This window comes from Geotrypetes seraphini, chromosome 9 (genome assembly GCF_902459505.1).
Source record: "Geotrypetes seraphini chromosome 9, aGeoSer1.1, whole genome shotgun sequence".
Classification (NCBI taxonomy): Eukaryota; Metazoa; Chordata; class Amphibia; order Gymnophiona; family Dermophiidae; genus Geotrypetes; species Geotrypetes seraphini.
This window is the reverse complement of record NC_047092.1, coordinates 9,621,783-9,641,888: the sequence shown is the minus strand read 5'-3', so window position 1 is coordinate 9,641,888 and position 20,106 is coordinate 9,621,783. Positions and strand designations below refer to the sequence as shown.

The following is a 20,106-nucleotide window of genomic DNA, read 5'->3' as shown; positions in this document are numbered from 1 at the left end:
AAAGAAATGAAGTTAGTGAAGCAAGACTTCAAAGCAAAGCACAGATGCTTTGAAGCATGTTTACTGATGGTCCTTTTCAGTGGTAACAGTATTGATCTTGAGACTCCTGAGGAAGGCTTTAATATTAATCTACTCATTTATTGTTGTACCGGAAGTACGTCTTTGGCCCAGAAATAGCAAAGAAAAAAAGGCAATTTAATTTAAACATGAATTTAAAATGTGTGTAACTATTGGCAGACTGCTACTTCATCACTGATTTTATATTGCATTCAAATTTCAAATTGATCTTCTTCTGTTTGACATAATTTTACTCAAAGGGGAGTGTTTGCTTCTTTTTCCTATTCCCTAATTCTTCTTAGTTTACATAGTGCATATCTTCCAGGACATACACCTGGGTATATGATATTTCCATGTATATGATATTTAGCACACCAGCTCTATAGCTGGAATAAGTGCTCACACTTACTTGGTTAAGATAATATTCTATAAAAGAATGTAGGTGCCCTTCAATGGACTTGCCCTTTTAACGTGTGGTAAACATCTCCTTCCTATGCAATCTACAATTTCATAAGACTATATCCAACATGGGACATATTATATCATGTCTTTGTGAAATTGCAATATCTAGGTCTGCCTCTCACTCTGGCCTACGCGCCTGGTATTTATTACCTAGACTACAAACATTTGTAGACACAGCTTTCCATATATTGCTCCAACCTTTATCTCTATTGTCAGTTAATATCCTCTTGTCCTTCCTGTTCTTTACAAATGACTTTGTGAAATTCCAAACTTTGAATTTTTCTCTGTTTATTGCAGAGGGAACAGTCTGATTCAACCAGCTATAAACTTCACCCTCCCTCCCGCCTCCTCATCTGGTTAAACCCTTGTTACTACATGAATTTAATTGTTTGTCTGGGTCCACATGGTCTGTGACTATCATTATTATAAAATGCTTTAATTCTCCATGTGGAATTCCAATTTCATGTCTTTACACCAGATGCAATTATGACAATATTTCCATGCTGATGATTTGACTTGGAAAATCATTTTAATACTGTGTATCTTTTATTCAAGTATAATTTTCATGTACTTACAGACTGCTTTAAGTGGTGGCGTGAGGGAGTAGGCATTTGCTTCACACCAGCCGACAGGAAAAATATCCATGGATTCTACGTCAACAATATATTCTGGAACAGGCATTTGTAAACCTGAAATGCACATTTATAATGCAGCTTAAACACAAATTGACTCTAGCATGCATCATCAATACATTTGTGGTTAATTTTACAACATGGCACCTGCAAAAAAAACAAAAACCAAACTACTGTTACTTATCATTTCTATAGCACTGCTAGTCATACACAGTGCTGTACATTAAAACATTCAAGAGACAATCCCTGATCAGTAGAGCTTACAATCTAATCAAACAGACAAACAGGACAAGTAGGGGGTTAGGGAGTTTCTCAGGCAAGGGGGGGGGGGGGGTTAGGAGTTAAAAGCAGCCTTGAAAAGATGGACTTTTAGTCTGGATTTGAATACTGCTAGAGATGGAGCTTGGCGTACAGTCGGGCAGTCTGTTCCAAGCATATGGTGCAGCATGAGAGAAGGAACGCAGTCTGGAGTTGGCAGTAGAGGAGAATGGTACAGATAGGAGAGACAAGCCCGATGAACAGAGTTCCCAGGGTGGCGTACAGGAAGAGATAAGAGAGGAGAGATATTGAGGAGCTACAGAGTCATACATAGAAACATAGAAAGATGATGGCAGAAAAGGGCTACAGCCCATCAAGTCTGCCCACTCTACTGACCCACCCCATTAAGTCTGAGTGCATATGACTTAGTTCCTTAGCTCGACCTTCGTAGGGATCCCACGTGGATGTCCCATTTATTCTTAAAGTCGAGCACGCTGGTGGCCTTGATCACCTGCACCGGAAGTTTGTTCCAATGATCCACCACCCTTTCTGTGAAGAAGTACTTCCTGGTGTCACTACTAAATTTCCCTCCTCTAAGTTTAAGCGGGTGCCCCCTTGTGACCGAGGGTCCCTTGGGAACGAATATGTCGTCTTCCAGCTCTACACGACCTGTGACGTATTTAAATGTCTCAATCATGTCACCCCTTTCCCTGCGCTCCTCTAGAGTATAGAGTTGCAATTTGCCCAGTCTTTCTTCGTATGAGAGACCCTTGAGTCCGGAGACCATTCTAGTGGCCATCCGCTGGACCGACTCGGCTCGAAGCACATCTTTACGGTAATGTGGCCTCCAGAATTGCACACAGTATTCCAGATGAGGTCTCACCATGGCTCTGTACAGTGGCATTATGACTTCAGGTTTGCGGCTGACGAAGCTTCTCTTGATACATCCCATCATTTGCTTTGCCTTGGACGAGGCCTTCTCTACTTGTTTGGCAGCCTTCATGTCTGCACTGATGATTACTCCCAAGTCCCGTCTTCTGAAGTCCTAGCTAGTGCTTCTCCATTCAAGGTGTATGTTCTGCATGGATTTCTGCTGCCAAGATGCATGACCTTACACTTCTTAGCGTTGAAGCCCAGCTGCCATGTCGAGGACCAGTTTTCCAACGTGATCAGATCATGCGTCATATTATCCTTGAGATTGCTTTCACTTACTATGTTACACAGTTTGGCGGCGTCGGCGAACAGTGCTACTTTTCCCTGAAGCCCCCGGGTCAAGTCCCTTATGAATATGTTGAAAAGGGATGGTCCCAGTACTGATCCCTGCGGCACTCCGCTAGTTTCAAGTTTCAAGTTTATTAAATTTTAATATACCGACCATCAAACTAATATCTGGCCGGTTTACACAATTTATAAAAATAATTAAAAATACAAGTAATTAAATAGATATTAGATAATTTAGAATGTGTAGTAAAACATTAATGACTTTAACAAAACAAACTTGAGTGTGAGTATAAAAGGGGATGGGTGGGTAAAGTTACACTTTAGAAAGAAAAGGAGAAAGATGGGTAGGGGTTGAAACATATAGGATGGGGAAAAATGTAAGATGTAGAAAAATATATAAAGCTTTGATAATAGTGAAGTAATTAAGTAGAAGAAAATGCATCACGAAATAAGAATGTCTTTAAGTTTTTCTTAAATTTTTCAAGATTTTGTTCTTCTCGGAGAAGTTGTGGAAGAGAATTCCACAATGTCGGAGCAGTTACCGCGAAGTTTATTTTACGTGTGTAGTAAAATTCTTTTATAGACGGAATCAATAAGAGGTTTTGATTTGTAGATCTCAGGATTCGAGAAGAGTGATGAGGAATGAGAAGTTTATGAAGAAATAAAGGTAGGTGTGAGGATTTTATTTTGAAAGTAAGTAAAATGATTTTATAGGTAATACGATATGATACAGGAAGCCAGTGGGCATCTTTTAAGGCTGGAGTGACGTGATCGTATTTGCCAAGGTTATAAATAAGTTTTATGGCAGAATTCTGTATAAGTTGAAGGCGTCGAATATCTTTTTGTGGTAGACCGTTAAAAAGAGAATTACAATAGTCTAAATGGGTAATGATCAAGGAATGAACAAGAATTTTGATGGATTCGATTTCTAAGATTGAAGTTAATGAGTGTATTAAATGAAGTTTATAGAAACATGTTTTTACTACTGAGCTTATATGGTCGTGGAATGATAAGTCGTTATCAATAGTAACCCCCAAAAGTTTTATTTTTGTCTCCATTTGGATTGGAATGGATTTGATAGAAATTTTTTCTCCGATGTCTCAGAGAGGGTGCCGTTGACCACCACCCTCTGAAGTCTTCCACTCAGCCAATCATTGACCCATGCAGTTAGTTTCTCACCCAACCCCATTGATTTCATCTTGTTTAATAGTCTACGGTGCGAGACACTGTCAAAAGCTTTACTGAAATCCAAGTACACTATGTCCAGAGACTCTCCCGAGTCTAGTTTTCCAGTCACCCAGTCAAAAAAGCTGATGAGATTGGATTGGCATGACCTGCCCCTAGTGAATCCATGTTGACAGGGATCCCTCAGATTTCCCTCATCCAATATCGTGTCTAATTTGCCTTTAAGTAGAGTTTCCATGAGTTTACACACTATTGATGTGAGACTTACTGGTCTGCAAGTCAACATTCCAGGGTTAGTCTCAATTATTTTCAAAAATTTCACTCAAGTTTTATTAAAATTTTGATTCAATCGCAATATCATAATTCAAAGCGATTTACAAATAAAAGAGAAGGACCATCCTGTTTAAACTACATTGAGGACAAAGACATTACAAAGCTACATGTGAGGAGAGCGGGAGGATCTACAATATATATCAAAAAGAAAACAAAAAAAGGTCAAAACATAAGGGGGGTAAAATTTTCATCATTTATTTACACCCATAAGCTTGGGTCGTGAAATGTTTTACTTTAAACAAAATCCATGTTCTTTGCATCTCATATACCACAGACATTATGGGGTTCATAATAAAAAAAAAAAAAACACATCTAAAAAGTGTCCTAAATGGTTACTTGGACGATCAAAAAGCCTGATCGTCCAAGTACCCATAACCAAAGCTGGTTTTAGATACCTCTGCCTCTAAATGCACAGAGAGAAAAGAGGCGTGTTCAGAAGAGGGGAAAGGGTGAGCGGTGGGCGGGATGTGGGCCGACCTACACCTAGGCATGTAGCAGGTATAACCAAACCCATAGGCAGGTTGCCTAGTCGGCACTTATACCTTTTTGACTTAGACGAAGTCAAACCAGGTCTAAGTGCCGAAAAAGGGGCCGCTGAGCTGATGGCCGCTGGTGCAATCAGTTCAGCGGCCCGGCAACCTATCCATCCACCGCAACCATCGCGGCAGGAGAGATGCCTCATCTCCCCTACCGCGATGCCATCACTCCTCTACCCGAACTGCCGCGACCCGCGGCAGGAGAGATGTCCTATCACACACATACAACATCGGAGCAAGAGGGAGCCCAAGCCCTCTTGCCCCAGCGATCTGCCCCCCCCCCGCTGAGTACAATCGGGCCAGGAGGGAGCCCAAACCCTTCTGGCCCCGGCGACCCCCCCTCCCCCCCGACTGGATCTGGCCAGGAGGGAGCCCAAGCCCTCCTAGCTCCGGCGACCCCCTACCCCCCACCCCCACTACAATACGGGCAGGAGGGATCCCAGGCCCTCCTGCCCTCGACACAACCCCCCTCCCCCTAATGACTGCCCCCCCCGAACCCCCGATTTAGGTATTTATATACCACCTATCAGGTTATCTAAGCGGTTTACAATCAGGTACTCAAGCATTTTCCCTATCTGTCCCGGTGGGCTCATAATTTATCTAACGTACCTGGGGCAATGGAGGATTGAGTGACTTGCCCAAGGTCAAAAGGAACAGTATGGCCTGGATTCTCTATAGCAGTGGTTCCAAACCCTGGAGGAGCACCAGCCAGTCATATTTTCAGGATAGCCCTAATGAATATGCATGAAAGAGATTTGCATGTAATGAAGATGATAGGAATGCAGATCTGCCCCATGCATATTCATTAGGGCTATCCCGAAAACCCTACTGGCTAGTGGTCCTCTAGGACAGGGTTGGAGACCACTGCTCTATAGGGTGCCGATATCAGTGGCCACCTAGAAAGCCTCTGCTGATTGTGTATCAATCACGTGATGACGCCCAATACAGTATCACGCCTCCATGAAAGACAGGTGCAGTAACTGAGGGCCAGGGTTTTCCGGGCCTACATTTCTGGCACCTATCTTTGTCATGAATTGCACCTATGTAGATGCTTTAGGCTGTCTAACACCACTTCCGGTGTTAGCCATGCCTATAGTGGCATCTGGTGGCCTAAAGCGCCTATATAGGCACGATTAAGAGTTTCTTATTTAAGCACTGGTAGGCACTTTAATGGTGCCGTTCGTTACTTAATTTAGGCACATTTCTAGAATTTACTCCCCTGTGAATATGTATGTGCAGATCTTGCAACACTGCCCCAGCTCTGTGCTTATGCCACGCCCCAAATCCACAAATAGGTGGACTACAGGAAAGTATACGCTGAAGTGGTCTAACCAGATTTTCAGCACTAGTATCCGTGTAAGTGCAGCTGAAAATCTAGTGGGTTTGGAAAATTGGCTGTTGGGTCGTAAGTCTGCTCATATATGTGACCAAGCTTTATTATGTTTCCCTACAATTAATATCCTCTTCTTTTTCATATGTGTCCTTTACCATTAGATGTTAGGAAAATTGATAGTTTCATAGTTTATTTTATTTGATTAAACACTTAACATAAAATTTCAAAGCATTGTACATTAAAATCTAAAATAAACAAAAACAGTACAAAAACAGACTAACTTGGGGGGGAAGGGAAAAAAAGGATAGAAGGGGAAAAATTACAATTCTTTAAAAATAAATATAAAAAAACAGAGGATAAAAATGAAGGGAAAGGATAGGGAAATATTGAAAAATTTGCAAAAAAGTGAAAATAGATTAAAAAGGCATGGGATAAATTAATTGTAGGCATCTTTAAAAAGAAAGCATTTTAAGCTACTCTTAAATTTATCCAGACTTGGGGCTCCTTTTACTAAGCTGCGATAGCATTTTTAGCGTGTGTAGAATTGCTGCAAGCGCTAGACACTAATGCCAGCATTGAGCTGGCGTTAGTTCTAGCCACGTAGCGCGGGTTTAGTGCATGTGGCAATTCTGCGCACGCTAAAAACGCTATCGCAGCTTAGTAAAAGGAGCCCTAAGTGCAGGCCTTCCTTCCAAGGAAAGAGAACGGTACTAGTTTTTGTGATGTTTAACGAGAGCATGTTTGAGGTAAGCCAATCATGAACTTTAACTAATTTACAGTTGATGGAAGTGATATCGTTAGAGTCAGAGGGGTCGATAGTATGAAGAAGTTGGAGATCATCAGCGTAAGCATATACTGAAAACCCAATAGATTGGCATAATGTTAATAGTGGAGCGAGATAAATGTTGAAAAGCAGAGGGGATAGTATGGAGCCCTGAGGAATTCCATGTTCAGTATGAAACAATTTAGAGCTAGAACCAATGAAGTGAAGGATCTGTCAGAGAAATATGATTTAAACCATTCAAGGACCTGATTAGCCATTCTGATAGAAGCTAATCTTTGAAGTAGAAGTTGATGATCAATAGTGTTGAATGCTGCTGAAAGATCCAAGGAAATGAGAAGTATGGATTTATGATGATCTAAATCAGGGGTGCCCAATACGTCGATCGCGATCGACCGGTAGCTCAGGAAGGCAACATGAGTCGATCGCGGAGCCCATCCTGGGCTCCGTGATAGACTCATGTTGCCATCCTGATCTACCGGGCCGATCAGCCTTCCTCTGCGTTCTCCCTAGGGCCTTTTAGCTAAGCGGTACACCCAGCTGTCATCTGCTGCTGCCGATGCTGCTGAACATTAAAAAAAAACCCCGGCTTGGAGATTTCAGCCCGTAGCGAACTTATGCTCCGGGCTCTAACGTGTGCGTGACGGCTTCTCTTCTCTTCCCTCCAAAACTGGAAGTTATGTCCGGGGGGGGAGGGGGGGAGAAGGGAAGCCGGCACGAACATGTTGAGAGCCCTGAAGCAAGCGTTCCCTACGGGCTAAGGCGGGAGTCAGGTTAGTGAAGCATTTCCTCTTCTTGCTGCCAGGTCCTGCCTACTTTCTGTTTCTGCGAAGGCAGGACCCGGCAGTATTTCCCCCAATAGGTCGATCGCGATGCTGGTCGGCTGAAGCAGGGAGATCTTGGGGCGGCATCGGCTTTCAGGCCTGTTATTGGTGGCGGTTTGGGTCCTGGTCCCCGATGGCAGTTTGGGTCCTGGTCCCCGATGGCAGTGTCAGTGGCTTCGGGGAGGGCAGGGAGAAAGAAAGAAAAAGGGCAGGCAGGGAGACAGAAGGAAAGAAGAGAAACAGAAAAAAAAGAAAGGGAGGCAGAGAGAAAGAAAGGGCAGGGAAAGAGGAAGGAAAAGTTGGGGGAAGGAATGAGGTCTGGAGGAGAGGAAGCATACAGGCTAAAAGAAGGGAAGAAAGATTGGATGCACAGACAGAAGAAGAAAGTGCAACCAGAGACTCATGAAATCAACAGACAAGGTAGGAAAAATTATTTTATTTTAAATTTAGTGATCAAAATGTGTCTGAATTTATATCTGCTGTCTATATTTTACACTAAGGTCCCCTTTTACTAAACCGCAATAGAGGCTTTTTAGCGCAAGGAGCCTATGAGCGTCGAGAGCAGCGCTGGGCATTCAGCGCAGCTCCCTGCGCTAAAAACTGCTATCGTGGTTTAGTAAAAAGGGAGGGGGGTATATTTGTCTATTTTTGTATGGTTGTTACTGAGGTGATAGTGCATAGAGTCATCTGCTTTGACCTCTTTGAAAAACCCTGGAATAGGAATGATAATTAACATTTTCTATGCGTACAGTGTGCTTTGTGTTTTTTTAAAATTTTATTGTTGGTAGATCATTTTGACTTGGTCATTTTAAAAGCAGCTCACAAGCCCAAAAAGTGTGGGCACCCCTGATCTAAATAATAGTGAACAGTTGTAGTCAGTCCCAAGAGGGAGTATTCTGTGGAATGATTTCTACGGAAACCGGTTTGATTGGAGTGTAGAGCTTGGGTTCTGTCTACAAAGTCAGAAAGTTGATTAAAAACAATTTTTTCAGTTAGTTTAGCTAAGAATGGCAAATTAGCAATCGGACGGTAGTTTGCACAGTCTTTAGTATCATGTTTTAGGTTTTTGATAATCGGATAGAGGATGGAATGTTTCCAATGTGTGGGTAATCTGGCTGTAGTGAGACAATTATGTATGATTTGCAGAATGTAGGGACCAAAGATGGAGAAGTGCCGTTTTAAGATGAATGGAGGAAAAGGTTCTAAAGCGGATCCTTTGATATTTATGGAATTGATAATTATTATAATTATTTAGCTTTTTGAAAGTCACTTAAAAATTTTTTTTTCTTATGTTTTCAGCTGTGTAGAATCAAATGTCACAGTTTAGTGTTAATTTTAATAATAATAATAACAGTTTATATGCCGCAGGACCGTGAAGTTCTATGCGGTTTACAATGATTAGAAAGATGCTACAGATTGAGTGGAACTTACATAGTTGGAGATTAGTGGCTGACAGTTTAAGATATCAGTTGTTATGGGAGAGATTGAGATGGGAGATTGTGATGGGAGAGATTGTGCAGATCAGCTACCTAGATACTTCAAGAACAGGTATGTTTTTAGGTGTTTCCTTTAGGAGTATCTTTTTTTTAAATGAATGGTTCAATTTTATTTTTTTGGTAATATATAATAATAATAACTTTATTTTTCTATACCGCCATAGTCAGGCGACTTCTAGGCGGTTTACATTGTAAGAAGGCTGGACATTCAGCGAATAACAAAAGATCTTAATACAATACAATAAGTCTACTTACAATACCGTACAATGAGTCTAAATAACAATACAATACAGTACATTACAATGAGTCTAAATACAATACAATACAATAAGTCTAAGTACAATACCATACAATGAGTCTGAATAATAAACAATAATCTAAAGGGAAACTTACGAATTAATTGGAATTCTATATAGAAATAAAGCAACGGAACTAAGGTAATACTTTTTTATTGGACTAACTCAATGCATTTTATGATGAGCTTTCGAAGTTTACCCTTCTTCTTCAGATCAGAAATCTATTTCTGTGTCGCTCATACATAGGTAGGCTCAAGATGACTTAAAGAGGGGGGGTGAGGAAGGAGAAGAGAAGAGGAGGGTAGGAGGGGGTAGGGAGAGGGGTGGAGGGGGTAGGAGAGGATACAGTGATTAAGGGTTCCTTTTACGAAGGTGCGCTAGTGTTTTTAGCGCACGCACTGGATTAGCGCGCGCTAGCCAAAAAACTACTGCCTGTTCAAGAGGAGGCGGTAATGGCTAGTGCGCGTGGCATTTTAGCACGCGCTATTCTGCGCGTTAAAACCCTAACGCGCCTTCGTAAAAGGAGCCCTAAGTGTCAAATAGATGAGTTTTCAGTTTCTTCCGGAATATGACTAACACAGCCACCACACCATTTTATTATTAACTATCTGCATGATATAAGTCCTGTATAATGTAATGTAATATCACCTGGTAAATGGGACTTACCATATCCAGGTAGGAGTCACTCCTAGCAGGAAAAGTCCTGTTGAATATTGGAGCCCATATAAATTATACATTTCTGTGTTTCTTCAGATAGAATAAAGTGCAAAGAAGGAACAATAAGACTATTTCAGAAACAGTGAATGTGAAACAGAAGTGAAGATCTACAGTAGTTTTCTTAACACTATTATGGTAAGTTGCAGATAAATATATTTTATTTACTACAGTGAAATTAATGTGGGAGTCACTAAATTGTAGTACTTCAATACTTAAGAGCTCTACAGTTAGTTTAATTGATATACCGCATTTCTTAACAACTGTAGTCAAATCTAATCTAATCTAATCTAATCTAAACCTTAAGTTTATATACCGCATCATCTCCATGAGAATGGAGCTCGACACAGTTTACAAGAACTTAAAATAGTGGGTAGAGAAGAAGAAAAAGGATTACATGAACTTATGTGTAGAAGGGGGGAGAGAAAGGGGGGAAGGATAGAGCTACAATTTGCTGAAAAGCCAGGTTTTCAGTTCTTTGCGGAATAACTGAAGGGAGCTCAGGTTCCGCAGCGGGGTGGTGAGGTCGTTCCAAAGACCTGTGATTTTGAAGAGAAGGGATTTTCCCAGTTTGCCTGAATAGTGGATGCCACGTGGAGAGGGGAAGGCTAGTTTAAGCCTTTGGGCAGTTCTGGAGGAGTTGAAAGACAGTGGGATAAGAGGAGGCAGGATTCCGTGAATGATCTTGAAAGCCAGGCAGGAACATTTGAAATCAAGGTGATTAACAAAGTTAAAAACAATGGGTACAAGATTTTAAAAAACCCAGATGAGGAAAGACTGCACTGTAAACAAACTGGGACAAAAGGATATTCAGGGAAGGGATGAGTTACAATTTTTATAATGGAAAGCGAAATTAATAAGAACAAAAGAATAGAATTACTGGGTCAGACCAATGGTCCATCAAGCCCAGTAACCTGTTCTCATGGTGGCCAATCCAGGTCCCTAGAATCTGGCCAAATCTCAAAGAGTAGCAACATTCCACGCTACCAATCCAGGGCAAGCAGTGGCTTCCCCCAGGTCTTTCTCAATAACGGACTATGGACTTTTCCTCCAGGAACTTGTCCAAACCTTTCTTAAAATCAGCTACACTATCCGCTCTTACCACATCCTCTGGGAACATGTTCCAGAGCTTAACTATTCTCTGAGTGAAAAAAAGGAGGTTAAGGGGATAAAGTTGTTTTTGTTTTGTTTATTCCGGGATAGGAAGCGTCTGTAGGAATTGACAGTCAAAAGCCTTTCTGAAATAATAAGCCTTCAGCTGTGACTTGAAGACTGTAAGAGATTTTTCCGATCTCAGATAAAGTGGTAACGAGTTCCAAAGGCTTGGGGCCGTCACTGAGAAACTCGACTCCTGGTTAGCATCCAGAAACATTTGTTGAAATGATGGTTCAATTAACAAATGCTGAGATGGGGAATGAAGATTCCTTGTTGGCATGTATGGAATCAGATGACTGTACAGAAACAAAGGAATTTGAAATGTAAGAATATTATATTTGAAAAGTGCAGTCAGATATGTCACTTGTTCCTGGCTGCAGCTACTGAACTCTAAGTCAAGCATTCCCAGGGGAGAGTGTGGTACAGTGGTTAAAGCCGGGCACACAAACAGAAGAACAAAATCCACCGCAGACAATGTCCAACATAAGGAAACAGCGGGACAGAAAAGATGTATGCAGTGTCACAGAATAGCAGAGATCCACGCCCAATTTGCATGCCAGCATTTATATCAGGTTTCAGCTGGCGTAACGCCTTATGCCCAAAGTTGAGTGCCAAGTTCAGCGCTGAAAGTTATTCTATAAAGAGTGCTCATCCCCAGGTGTCCTTTTTGAGCGCTGAATTTTATCAGTGCTGAATTGTTTGGTGCATTTTTTAGAATCTGGCTCTATATTCTCAACTGCAAAACTTGCACCAAATTTACTAACAAAACAAAAAAACAGAAACACATTTTCAGTAAGGAAACTACTAATGCAATGCATGCATTTTGAAGGAAGCTTGAAACAAACTTTTAATAAACCAGCTCCTCAACCTTGGAGGCTTATGCACATGGATTAATACTTATATTAATAAAGAGTTCTGTTTTCTGAAATGCACACGAGAGGAGGACATACAGCTGTAGAGGATATATATATATAAAAGGCAGATGATTGCTTTACTGATATCATTTACAGAAGCTGCTTTCCATTTCCTTCACAGGGCTATCATGTGTGCAATGACAGCAGAAACACTATTTGTGTGGTTTTGGATTATTGTCCCCCACCCTAACCTGCATATTTCAAACATGTGACAAGGGAAAAAATAAAATCCTTTATTTTGCCTGAAGTTAAGCAAATAACCCCTCTTTGGTAAAAAAAAAAAAAAAAAAGCATATCAATCACATATTTAAGAATACTGTAATAAACAAAGTCACTCAATGAAAACAAAAGAATGCATGCAGACATACTGTATCTATCTGTAGGTAATACACTACTATATATGCAATCTATTATAATAATTAGTTTCATAATAAGCTATACATTATGTTGCTTCCTTTAGAGAAGCGGAATATTCAAAACACATTAGCAAGTCTAATTAGAAGGCATGAAGCTGGTAAATCCTCAGTAACTCAGTAATAATAATAATAATTTTATTTCTTATATACCGCCAAAGCCATAGAAGTTCGAGGCGGTTTACAATAAAGAAGGGCTGAACAATCAGTGAATGGGTACAATCAGCAGATATAGATACAATTAATATATGTAAGCATGGAACAGGTACAATATAAGGGGTCAAATGTAAGGTGAGTGGGAAGAAAGGTAAGAAAAAAGAGATCTTGGGGGGCAAGGGTCGGGTAAGGGGTCTTAGATTATAGCCGGTGAGAGTTTGGACTATTTTACTATTAATTATTTCTATAGCGCTACCAGACGCACGCAGCGCTGCACAGAGTCACAAAGAGTAAGAAAACAGTCCCTGCTCCAAAGAGCTTACAATCTAAACAGGCAAGACAGACAAACAGGATGTTAAGAGGAACGGTTAATCAGCTGGCTGGGTTGGAGGGCAGAGGAGTAGGGTGAAGGATTGAAAGCTATATCAAAAAGGTGGGTTTTCAGTCTGCTTTTAAACAAGGGAAGGGGCTTGACGGACAAACTCGGGTAATTTATTCCAGGCATAGGGGAAAGTTAGATGAAAGGAACAAAGTCTGGAACTGGCAAGGGAAGAGAAGGGTAACGCTAAGAGTGACTTATCTGAGGAACGGAGTTCTCTGGTTGGTGTATGAGAGAAAAGCGAGAGAGATATTGAGAGGCAGTGGAGCTTCAGGTTTATTGCAGTTTTTTACGACTTCATTTCTTACACTTTCTGATTTTTTTTTTTTCTTTTGGGAGGGGAAACCCTAAAATTTTACTTGCAGATATTCTGACACACTTTTAACTATTAAAGATGAACTCAAGTCTGCCTTGTGTGTGTCCCAATCACTCCTTTGGATGTATTCAGTAATGTTTAGAACAGAATATTTAATGATGGTTAGGCAGATTCACACATGTCCTGATACAACTGATCCTTCAAACAAGGTTCCAGAAGTAGGTTCATAAAGGAGAAACTGTGAAAGCTGAGGACACCGATATTGGTCCTTTTGTATTCCTCTTTCCCTACTTTGCTACTATGCCATAGGGCATCTTAGTTAATAAATAATATCTGAAGAATTAATTTGAGTGGAGCCAGACAACTGATTCCCTAATACAGCAGTTCACTGCCATATGGAAGATTTATGTCCTGTCTTCAAGCCTGGCTTCTGCTTCTTTGAAGGCATTGATCACAGCTCTTGAAAGATGGGACTCCCAGTCATGATGCAACGTGGCACTTAAGTGGCTAAAAGTGCAATAGACCTTGGCTCCAGTAGAACTCCAATAATGGTCAACAGAGAATAGTTCAGTTCTGGAATGCATTGCCAGAGGTTATGGTAAGAGCGGATAGCATAGCTGGTTTTAAGAAAGGTTTGGACAATTTCATGGAGGAAAAATCCATAGTCTGTTATTGAGAAAGACATGGGGGAAGCCACTGATTGCCCTGGATCGGTAGCACAGAATGTTGCTACTTTTTGGGACCCGGAATCTTGCTATTCTTTGGGATTCTGAATGGAATGTTGCTACTCTTTGGGTTTTGGTCAGGTACTAGTGACCTGGATTGGCTACTGTGAGAACGGGTTACTGGGCTAGATGGACTATTGGTCTGACCCAGTAAGGCTATTCTTATGCTCTTAACTAGTCAGGACCAGCACAACATGGTAAAACATGGCAAGGGAGCACTGATTGTTGGGGGTACCAAAACCCATCATGATCACTGCTTGCGCTGGCTGTGACCACACATTTGGCTTGGCTGTTCAGCTTTATCCCACACAGAAAGGAACCAAGGGGATAGCTCCTTCCTGCATAATATGATAGTGGAGGAAGCAGTAGGGGCAGGGGGAGCCAATTTGTTTGCAAAGCAGCATCAGAAATCTTGGCTTTGCCTCTGTAACTATGTTGCTGCCACAGCTACCTAGAAGAAGAGGACTTTCTTATTGTATAATCATCCTACCCAGAATGACATGTAGTGTAGAACAAATTGGGTCTAAAATGGATGTTTCCAAAGGACTTAAAGAATATATGAAAAGGCCCACCACAGGCTAAATGTGTCTATCCTTAATATTAGCTGTTCTCATGTAGAACAAAATAAACTACTATATTTTTCTAAACAGCAGATTTACTTGCAGTAAAAGACAGGCGTATCATAATGGTGGGTGATCCGATGATCATAGGACCTCTTATAATTTCCATATTATTTCAGGTCCACTTCCTGACTCCAAATTTTAATCACCTACGCCTGTCCCATCCTACTTGCCTCACCTATTTTGTGTAAAAAAAAACTACAGAACTGCATCTGCAGGTGTGTGCTTCCTGAGCTATATCATCAAAACATATTGTATAGTAATGAAAAATAATAAAAAAAATAATAAAAACCACTAATCACAAAAGTAGTGAGTACAAACCCTCAAATCATGTGTTAAGAGGGAAAGAAACACTTATCTCAAACCCATGAACCAGCGCTGGTTGAGAATGTGCAACTCCCAAAGTCCTTCTGGCAGGAGAAACAGGCATTTCAATCTGTCCAAAGCAGATCTTCCTCAGGGGGTAATAACCAGCATTGCCCCTCATAAAATTCTTATTTCAAAACATTACCATTATGGTCTAAAGGCAAGCGCAGCCATGCAATGTATTTGCTTTGAAGAACTGCTGATGAAAGAAAATTATCTCTCATTACAAGAGTGCCCACCACAACTGTGTGATTTTGCTGTTACACAAAATAGGTGAGGCAGGTAGGATGGGACAGGCGTAAGTGATTAAAATTTGGAGTCAGGATGTGGACCTGAAATAATATGGAAATTATAAGAGGTCCTATGATCGGATCACCCACGATTATGATACTCCTGTCTCTTACTGCAAGTAAATCTACTGTTTAGAAAAAGATAGTAGTTTATTTAGTTCTACTTGGGAACAGCTAATATTAAGGACAGACTCACTTAAGTTAGCCTATGGTAGGCCTTTTCATATATTCTTTAAGTCCTTTGGAAACAACCATTTTAGACCCAATTTGCTCTACGCTACAGAAATCCTAGACAGAAAGTAATTAAAAAAATGGGAGATGATGGGATCCTGGGTAGCTGTGCATGAAGACTCATGGTTTTGCTTGAGCTGATACTTAAAAAAAGCAGAAAATAGTTGCCAGAAAACCCCATAAGCAAATAAACAAACAAAAGATGAATCTGAGCTGAAATATATTTTAATGTACAAAACTAGCCAGAAATGGCTGTGCAAAAAACAGTTTATACTGCTTATGCTGTGTATAAAGGAAGTATGGTAAAATCTATGCAACTTATTGGTCTAACATCCTTAAATAATTTATTGTATCAGATAGTGGGCAGAAATACCCAAGGTGATGAGAGAGCAAGTAGAAATTTATTGCACAATAATGTGATATCTACCTGATCAATCACAATGCTCTTCTACAATGCAAATATGTCTTTGCCACAAGTGGCCAGAAGCTGCATGATAAGTGATCCCTCATTGCAGTAATCAAGAGAGAAGCCTCTTTTCGTTTGTTAGTGTAGTCTTCTATCTTAAGCATTCTTGACTACTGTAATATTATATATGAGAGTGGTTCAAATACTGCAGTTCGACTCTTAAAAAAATGGGAGCATATTACTCCTTTTTATCAGAAACTTCACTGGTTGCCGATTGTTTACATTTTCATGCATCTGTTATAAATCAATCTTCGGTATGTCACCTGGCTATCTTGTTCCTCAATTTTCTTTGAGCTATTCAAATAAGACTACACACAGAGCACATCTGTTTTCATATCCCTCTACAAAATCCTGTCGTTATAAGAAGTTCTTTGAGAGAACCCTCTTGTTTCAGGCCGCTAAAAAAATTATGCTAGAGGTTTCTTATCTTGATTTTAGAAAATTGTTAAAGACACAACTATTTGATAGGTTTGTATCCTAATGCATCGCGTTTTTAATTTTCTAATGAGTTCTTTTACATTTATAATTTGATACATTTTATCTGTATTGTAAGTACCAGCTTCTTTTGTTGTGAACCGCCTAGAACCATCCTGGTCTGGCAGTATATAAGAATAAAATTATTATCATAAAATTACTATTTCATACCGGGGCAATCGCCCCTCTTTCTTGCTAATACTCAGAAACAGCTTCTGGGTGGCTCGGCTAACATTTCAAACTAATCTTATATAACATTCAGGACATAAAACCCAGTTCTATTACTCAATAGATTTTTTAAAAAAAAGTTTTGTGAAATTGTTTCTTTTGGCATATACAACCTCCAGATGAAACACTGTATTTGCACCTGCTCTGTGTATGTGCATATTTAATCCTTATTTTAATTAGCCCTGACTTTGAGAATGAAAACATACATTGTACAGTACAATTAGATACCACTAATTTACTTCTCAAATAGTCATTATCCTTTTCTTTTCAGATGTGTTATGAAAGAATGCCTATGATGAATAAAAATGCTTAAATTCAGGGGTATTCAATTTACATCAATTTAAATACTATGCCTCGTTCAAAGCTTTCCAAGCCTCATTCTGGCAATGCCAGAGAGTTTGACTACACTCCCACAGGATTCCTGCAGCAACTTTTTTCACTCCTGCAGGATTCCCACGATCCTCAATCCCATGCAGCTCTCTGTTCATAAATTAAGGAGGCCGCATTATCAAAAAGATGTGTGGAGAGTTTGAGTCGGTTCAGCGAATGGCCACCAGGATGGTCTCAGGTCTCAAGGATCTCCCGTATGAGGAACGACTGGGTAAGTTGCAGCTGTACTCACTCGAGGAACGCAGAGAGAGGGGAGACATGTTCGAGACGTTCAAATATGTCACAGGCCGTATCGAGGTGGAAGAGGATCTCTTTTTCCTTAAAGGACCCACGGCAACAAGAGGGCATCCGTTGAAAATCAGGGGTGGGAAATTTCATGGCGACACCAGAAAATATTTCTTCACCGGGTGGTTGATCACTGGAATAATCTTCCACAACAGGTAATTGAGGCCAGCAGCGTGCCAGATTTTAAGAAAAGATGGGATTGGCATGTGGGATCTCTTCATGGAGGTAGTTAGGGGGTGGGCGATTAGTGTGTGCAGACTAGATGGGCCGTGGCCCTTTTCTGCCGTCATGTTCTATGTTTCTATAAGTATGGGCTCTGGTCACAGTTCATTCCTGTATAGCCCCACCGTGAAAGCACATACCATGAAACAATGCTAATGCTAAAATCCACAGATAAGATTTGCCTTGAGGTTTCATCCATTAAGCAAATAAAGCTTGTGGGCTTTCGGTGTTACATTTTGGAATGCACTACCATTGGATATTAGGAGTGCTACTAGTTAGCTTTCATTTAGGAAAATGGTTAAAACTCTGCTTTTCCAGAAATGTTTTAGATAAATGATTGAGTCAGGAAGATTTTTATGAGTCAGATTATGTTTTGTTAGTTTTGTCTCTGGCAACTGATGCAACTAGGGGGATACTTCTTTTTATGATATAGTTTATGACATGTTTTGTCTTCATTTGGTATTGCTGTTTGTGATATTGTTTTACTAAGGCGTGCTAACCGATTTAGAGCGCTAATGATTAGCATATGCTAAATGCTAAGGTGCTGATCGTTAGTGCATGCTAAATCAGTTAGTGCACCTTAGTAAAAGGACCCCATGTATGTTGATATTGTAACTCGCTCAGAATTGTTGTATGTATGCGAGTAATACATTTTTTATAAAAATAACTAAATAACGCACTTACTTTCATGATAGTCGATATTCTACAAGAGGATTTTTAAGGACATGGGTGGCCACTTAAATGACTAAAATACTGGCATTTATGCGCATTTCTATAAATGGCACCAAGGTTAAACACCGCTAGGTGCCCTAATTGCAGATGCCTAGCAACGCCTAACTACATTTCACACGCAACTCTGCTGCCAGTTTACCTCAGTTCAGGAAATTGGTTAAAACTTTGTGTCTTAAGAAAATGTTAAAAACACAGGGGTCCTTTTATTAAGGCACGCTAGCCATTTTAGCGCACGGTAAATAGTAGTGCACGCTAAATGCTAATGTGTGCTAATGTCCATTACCGGTATATCCTAAAACAGCTACTGCACCTTAGTAAAAAAGGACTACCCGAAACGGAAGGGGGCCATGGGGCAGGTAGGCATTGCACAACAGGGGACCAGGGGGAGAGGGAAGGGGGGCTGCTTTGGGGGGAGGGGGGCAGACAGCAATCATCAGGGGGGAACAGAAGGGGGCCACGGAGCACGCAGGCATGGCACAACAGGCACAGGGCAGGCAGCCATTGCACAACAGGGGACCAGGGGGAGAGGGAAAGGGGGCTGCTGTGGGGGGAGGGGTATGCTGGCGGCATAAACTGGCACTTGGATGTCTGACTAGTCAAAATGTGCAAGTGGGCATTTTCAAAACTGACTTTCTGATAGTTTTGTCTCCAGTGCATCTAAATCTTAAGGGGGCTTGTTAGAGGCATGTTTTGGGTGGGATTAGGGTGGGCTTTTATAATGATAAACATTTTACAAAACGTCCAGGGCACAATTTGGACGTTGTGAGCCAGCCCTGCTTTTAAAACAAATAAGGGCCATAAAGATACCCAAACTGACCAGATGACCTTGGAAGGATGAAAATATGACCCCCTTACACTCCCCCAGTTGTCACCGACACATCCCACTCCCCAAATATCTGCATGAAACAGTACATGTCTGTCTCTATGACAGCTGCAGATACTACGGCCAGTCCTAGTAGAGCTGCAAGCAGTTCTCTGGAGTAGCCTGGTAGGCAGTGGTGTAGACTGTAGAGAAGGGGACCCAGGCCCATATAACACTCTAACTAGTACACTTATAGTGGAAAGTGTGAACCCACCAAAACTGCAGGAATAAGGGCTACTGAGGTAGTAGACAGGTAGGTACAGTAGGTTTTGGGGGAGTTTTGAAGATCTCACCATATAATGTACAGGGTCTATGTATTCCTGGCACCCTTAATGTGCCCCCCACTGCTCTGCTGGCATGTTTGTGTGGCCAGACCATTAAAAATGTCAGCCCCTCCCACATGCAAATGACTTGTTTTGGGCTTTTTAATTTGGACCTTTTTTTGATAATGGCAAAAAAAATTAGACACCTAACTGGACAAAACATCTAGTAGGCCATTTTTGAAAAAAGATAAGACATCTTGTGGGTTCGAAAATGGACATTTTCTCCATCTGATTTTTGGACGTCCAAAATCGGACTTAGACATCCTATCAAATGTGCCCCTTGTGATATGCTAAGGTTTGAGAAAGGGCAAAGCACCAGGTTATTTTCTATTCACTAGGAAATTATAGTGCGATTCAAACCTTTTCATTTTGCCTCCCACACAGTTTTATTCTTCTGTAAATCAGAAAAGGAAGAGTAGTGCAGAAATCAA

At 40.8% G+C, this 20,106-nt stretch overlaps 1 protein-coding gene across 5 annotated transcripts in view; it reads right to left on the bottom strand.

The window, feature by feature from the left end:
* The window catches only part of SFMBT2 (Scm like with four mbt domains 2), a 243,407-nt gene that overhangs the window by 54,163 nt on the left and 169,138 nt on the right, over positions 1 to 20,106 (bottom strand). For all 5 annotated transcript variants that reach the window (XM_033959308.1, XM_033959310.1, XM_033959309.1 and 2 more), the window contains one exon: positions 1,095 to 1,208. In XM_033959308.1, coding sequence (XP_033815199.1) covers positions 1,095 to 1,208 — 114 coding nt within the window. The remainder of the gene's footprint in view (positions 1 to 1,094; positions 1,209 to 20,106) is intronic.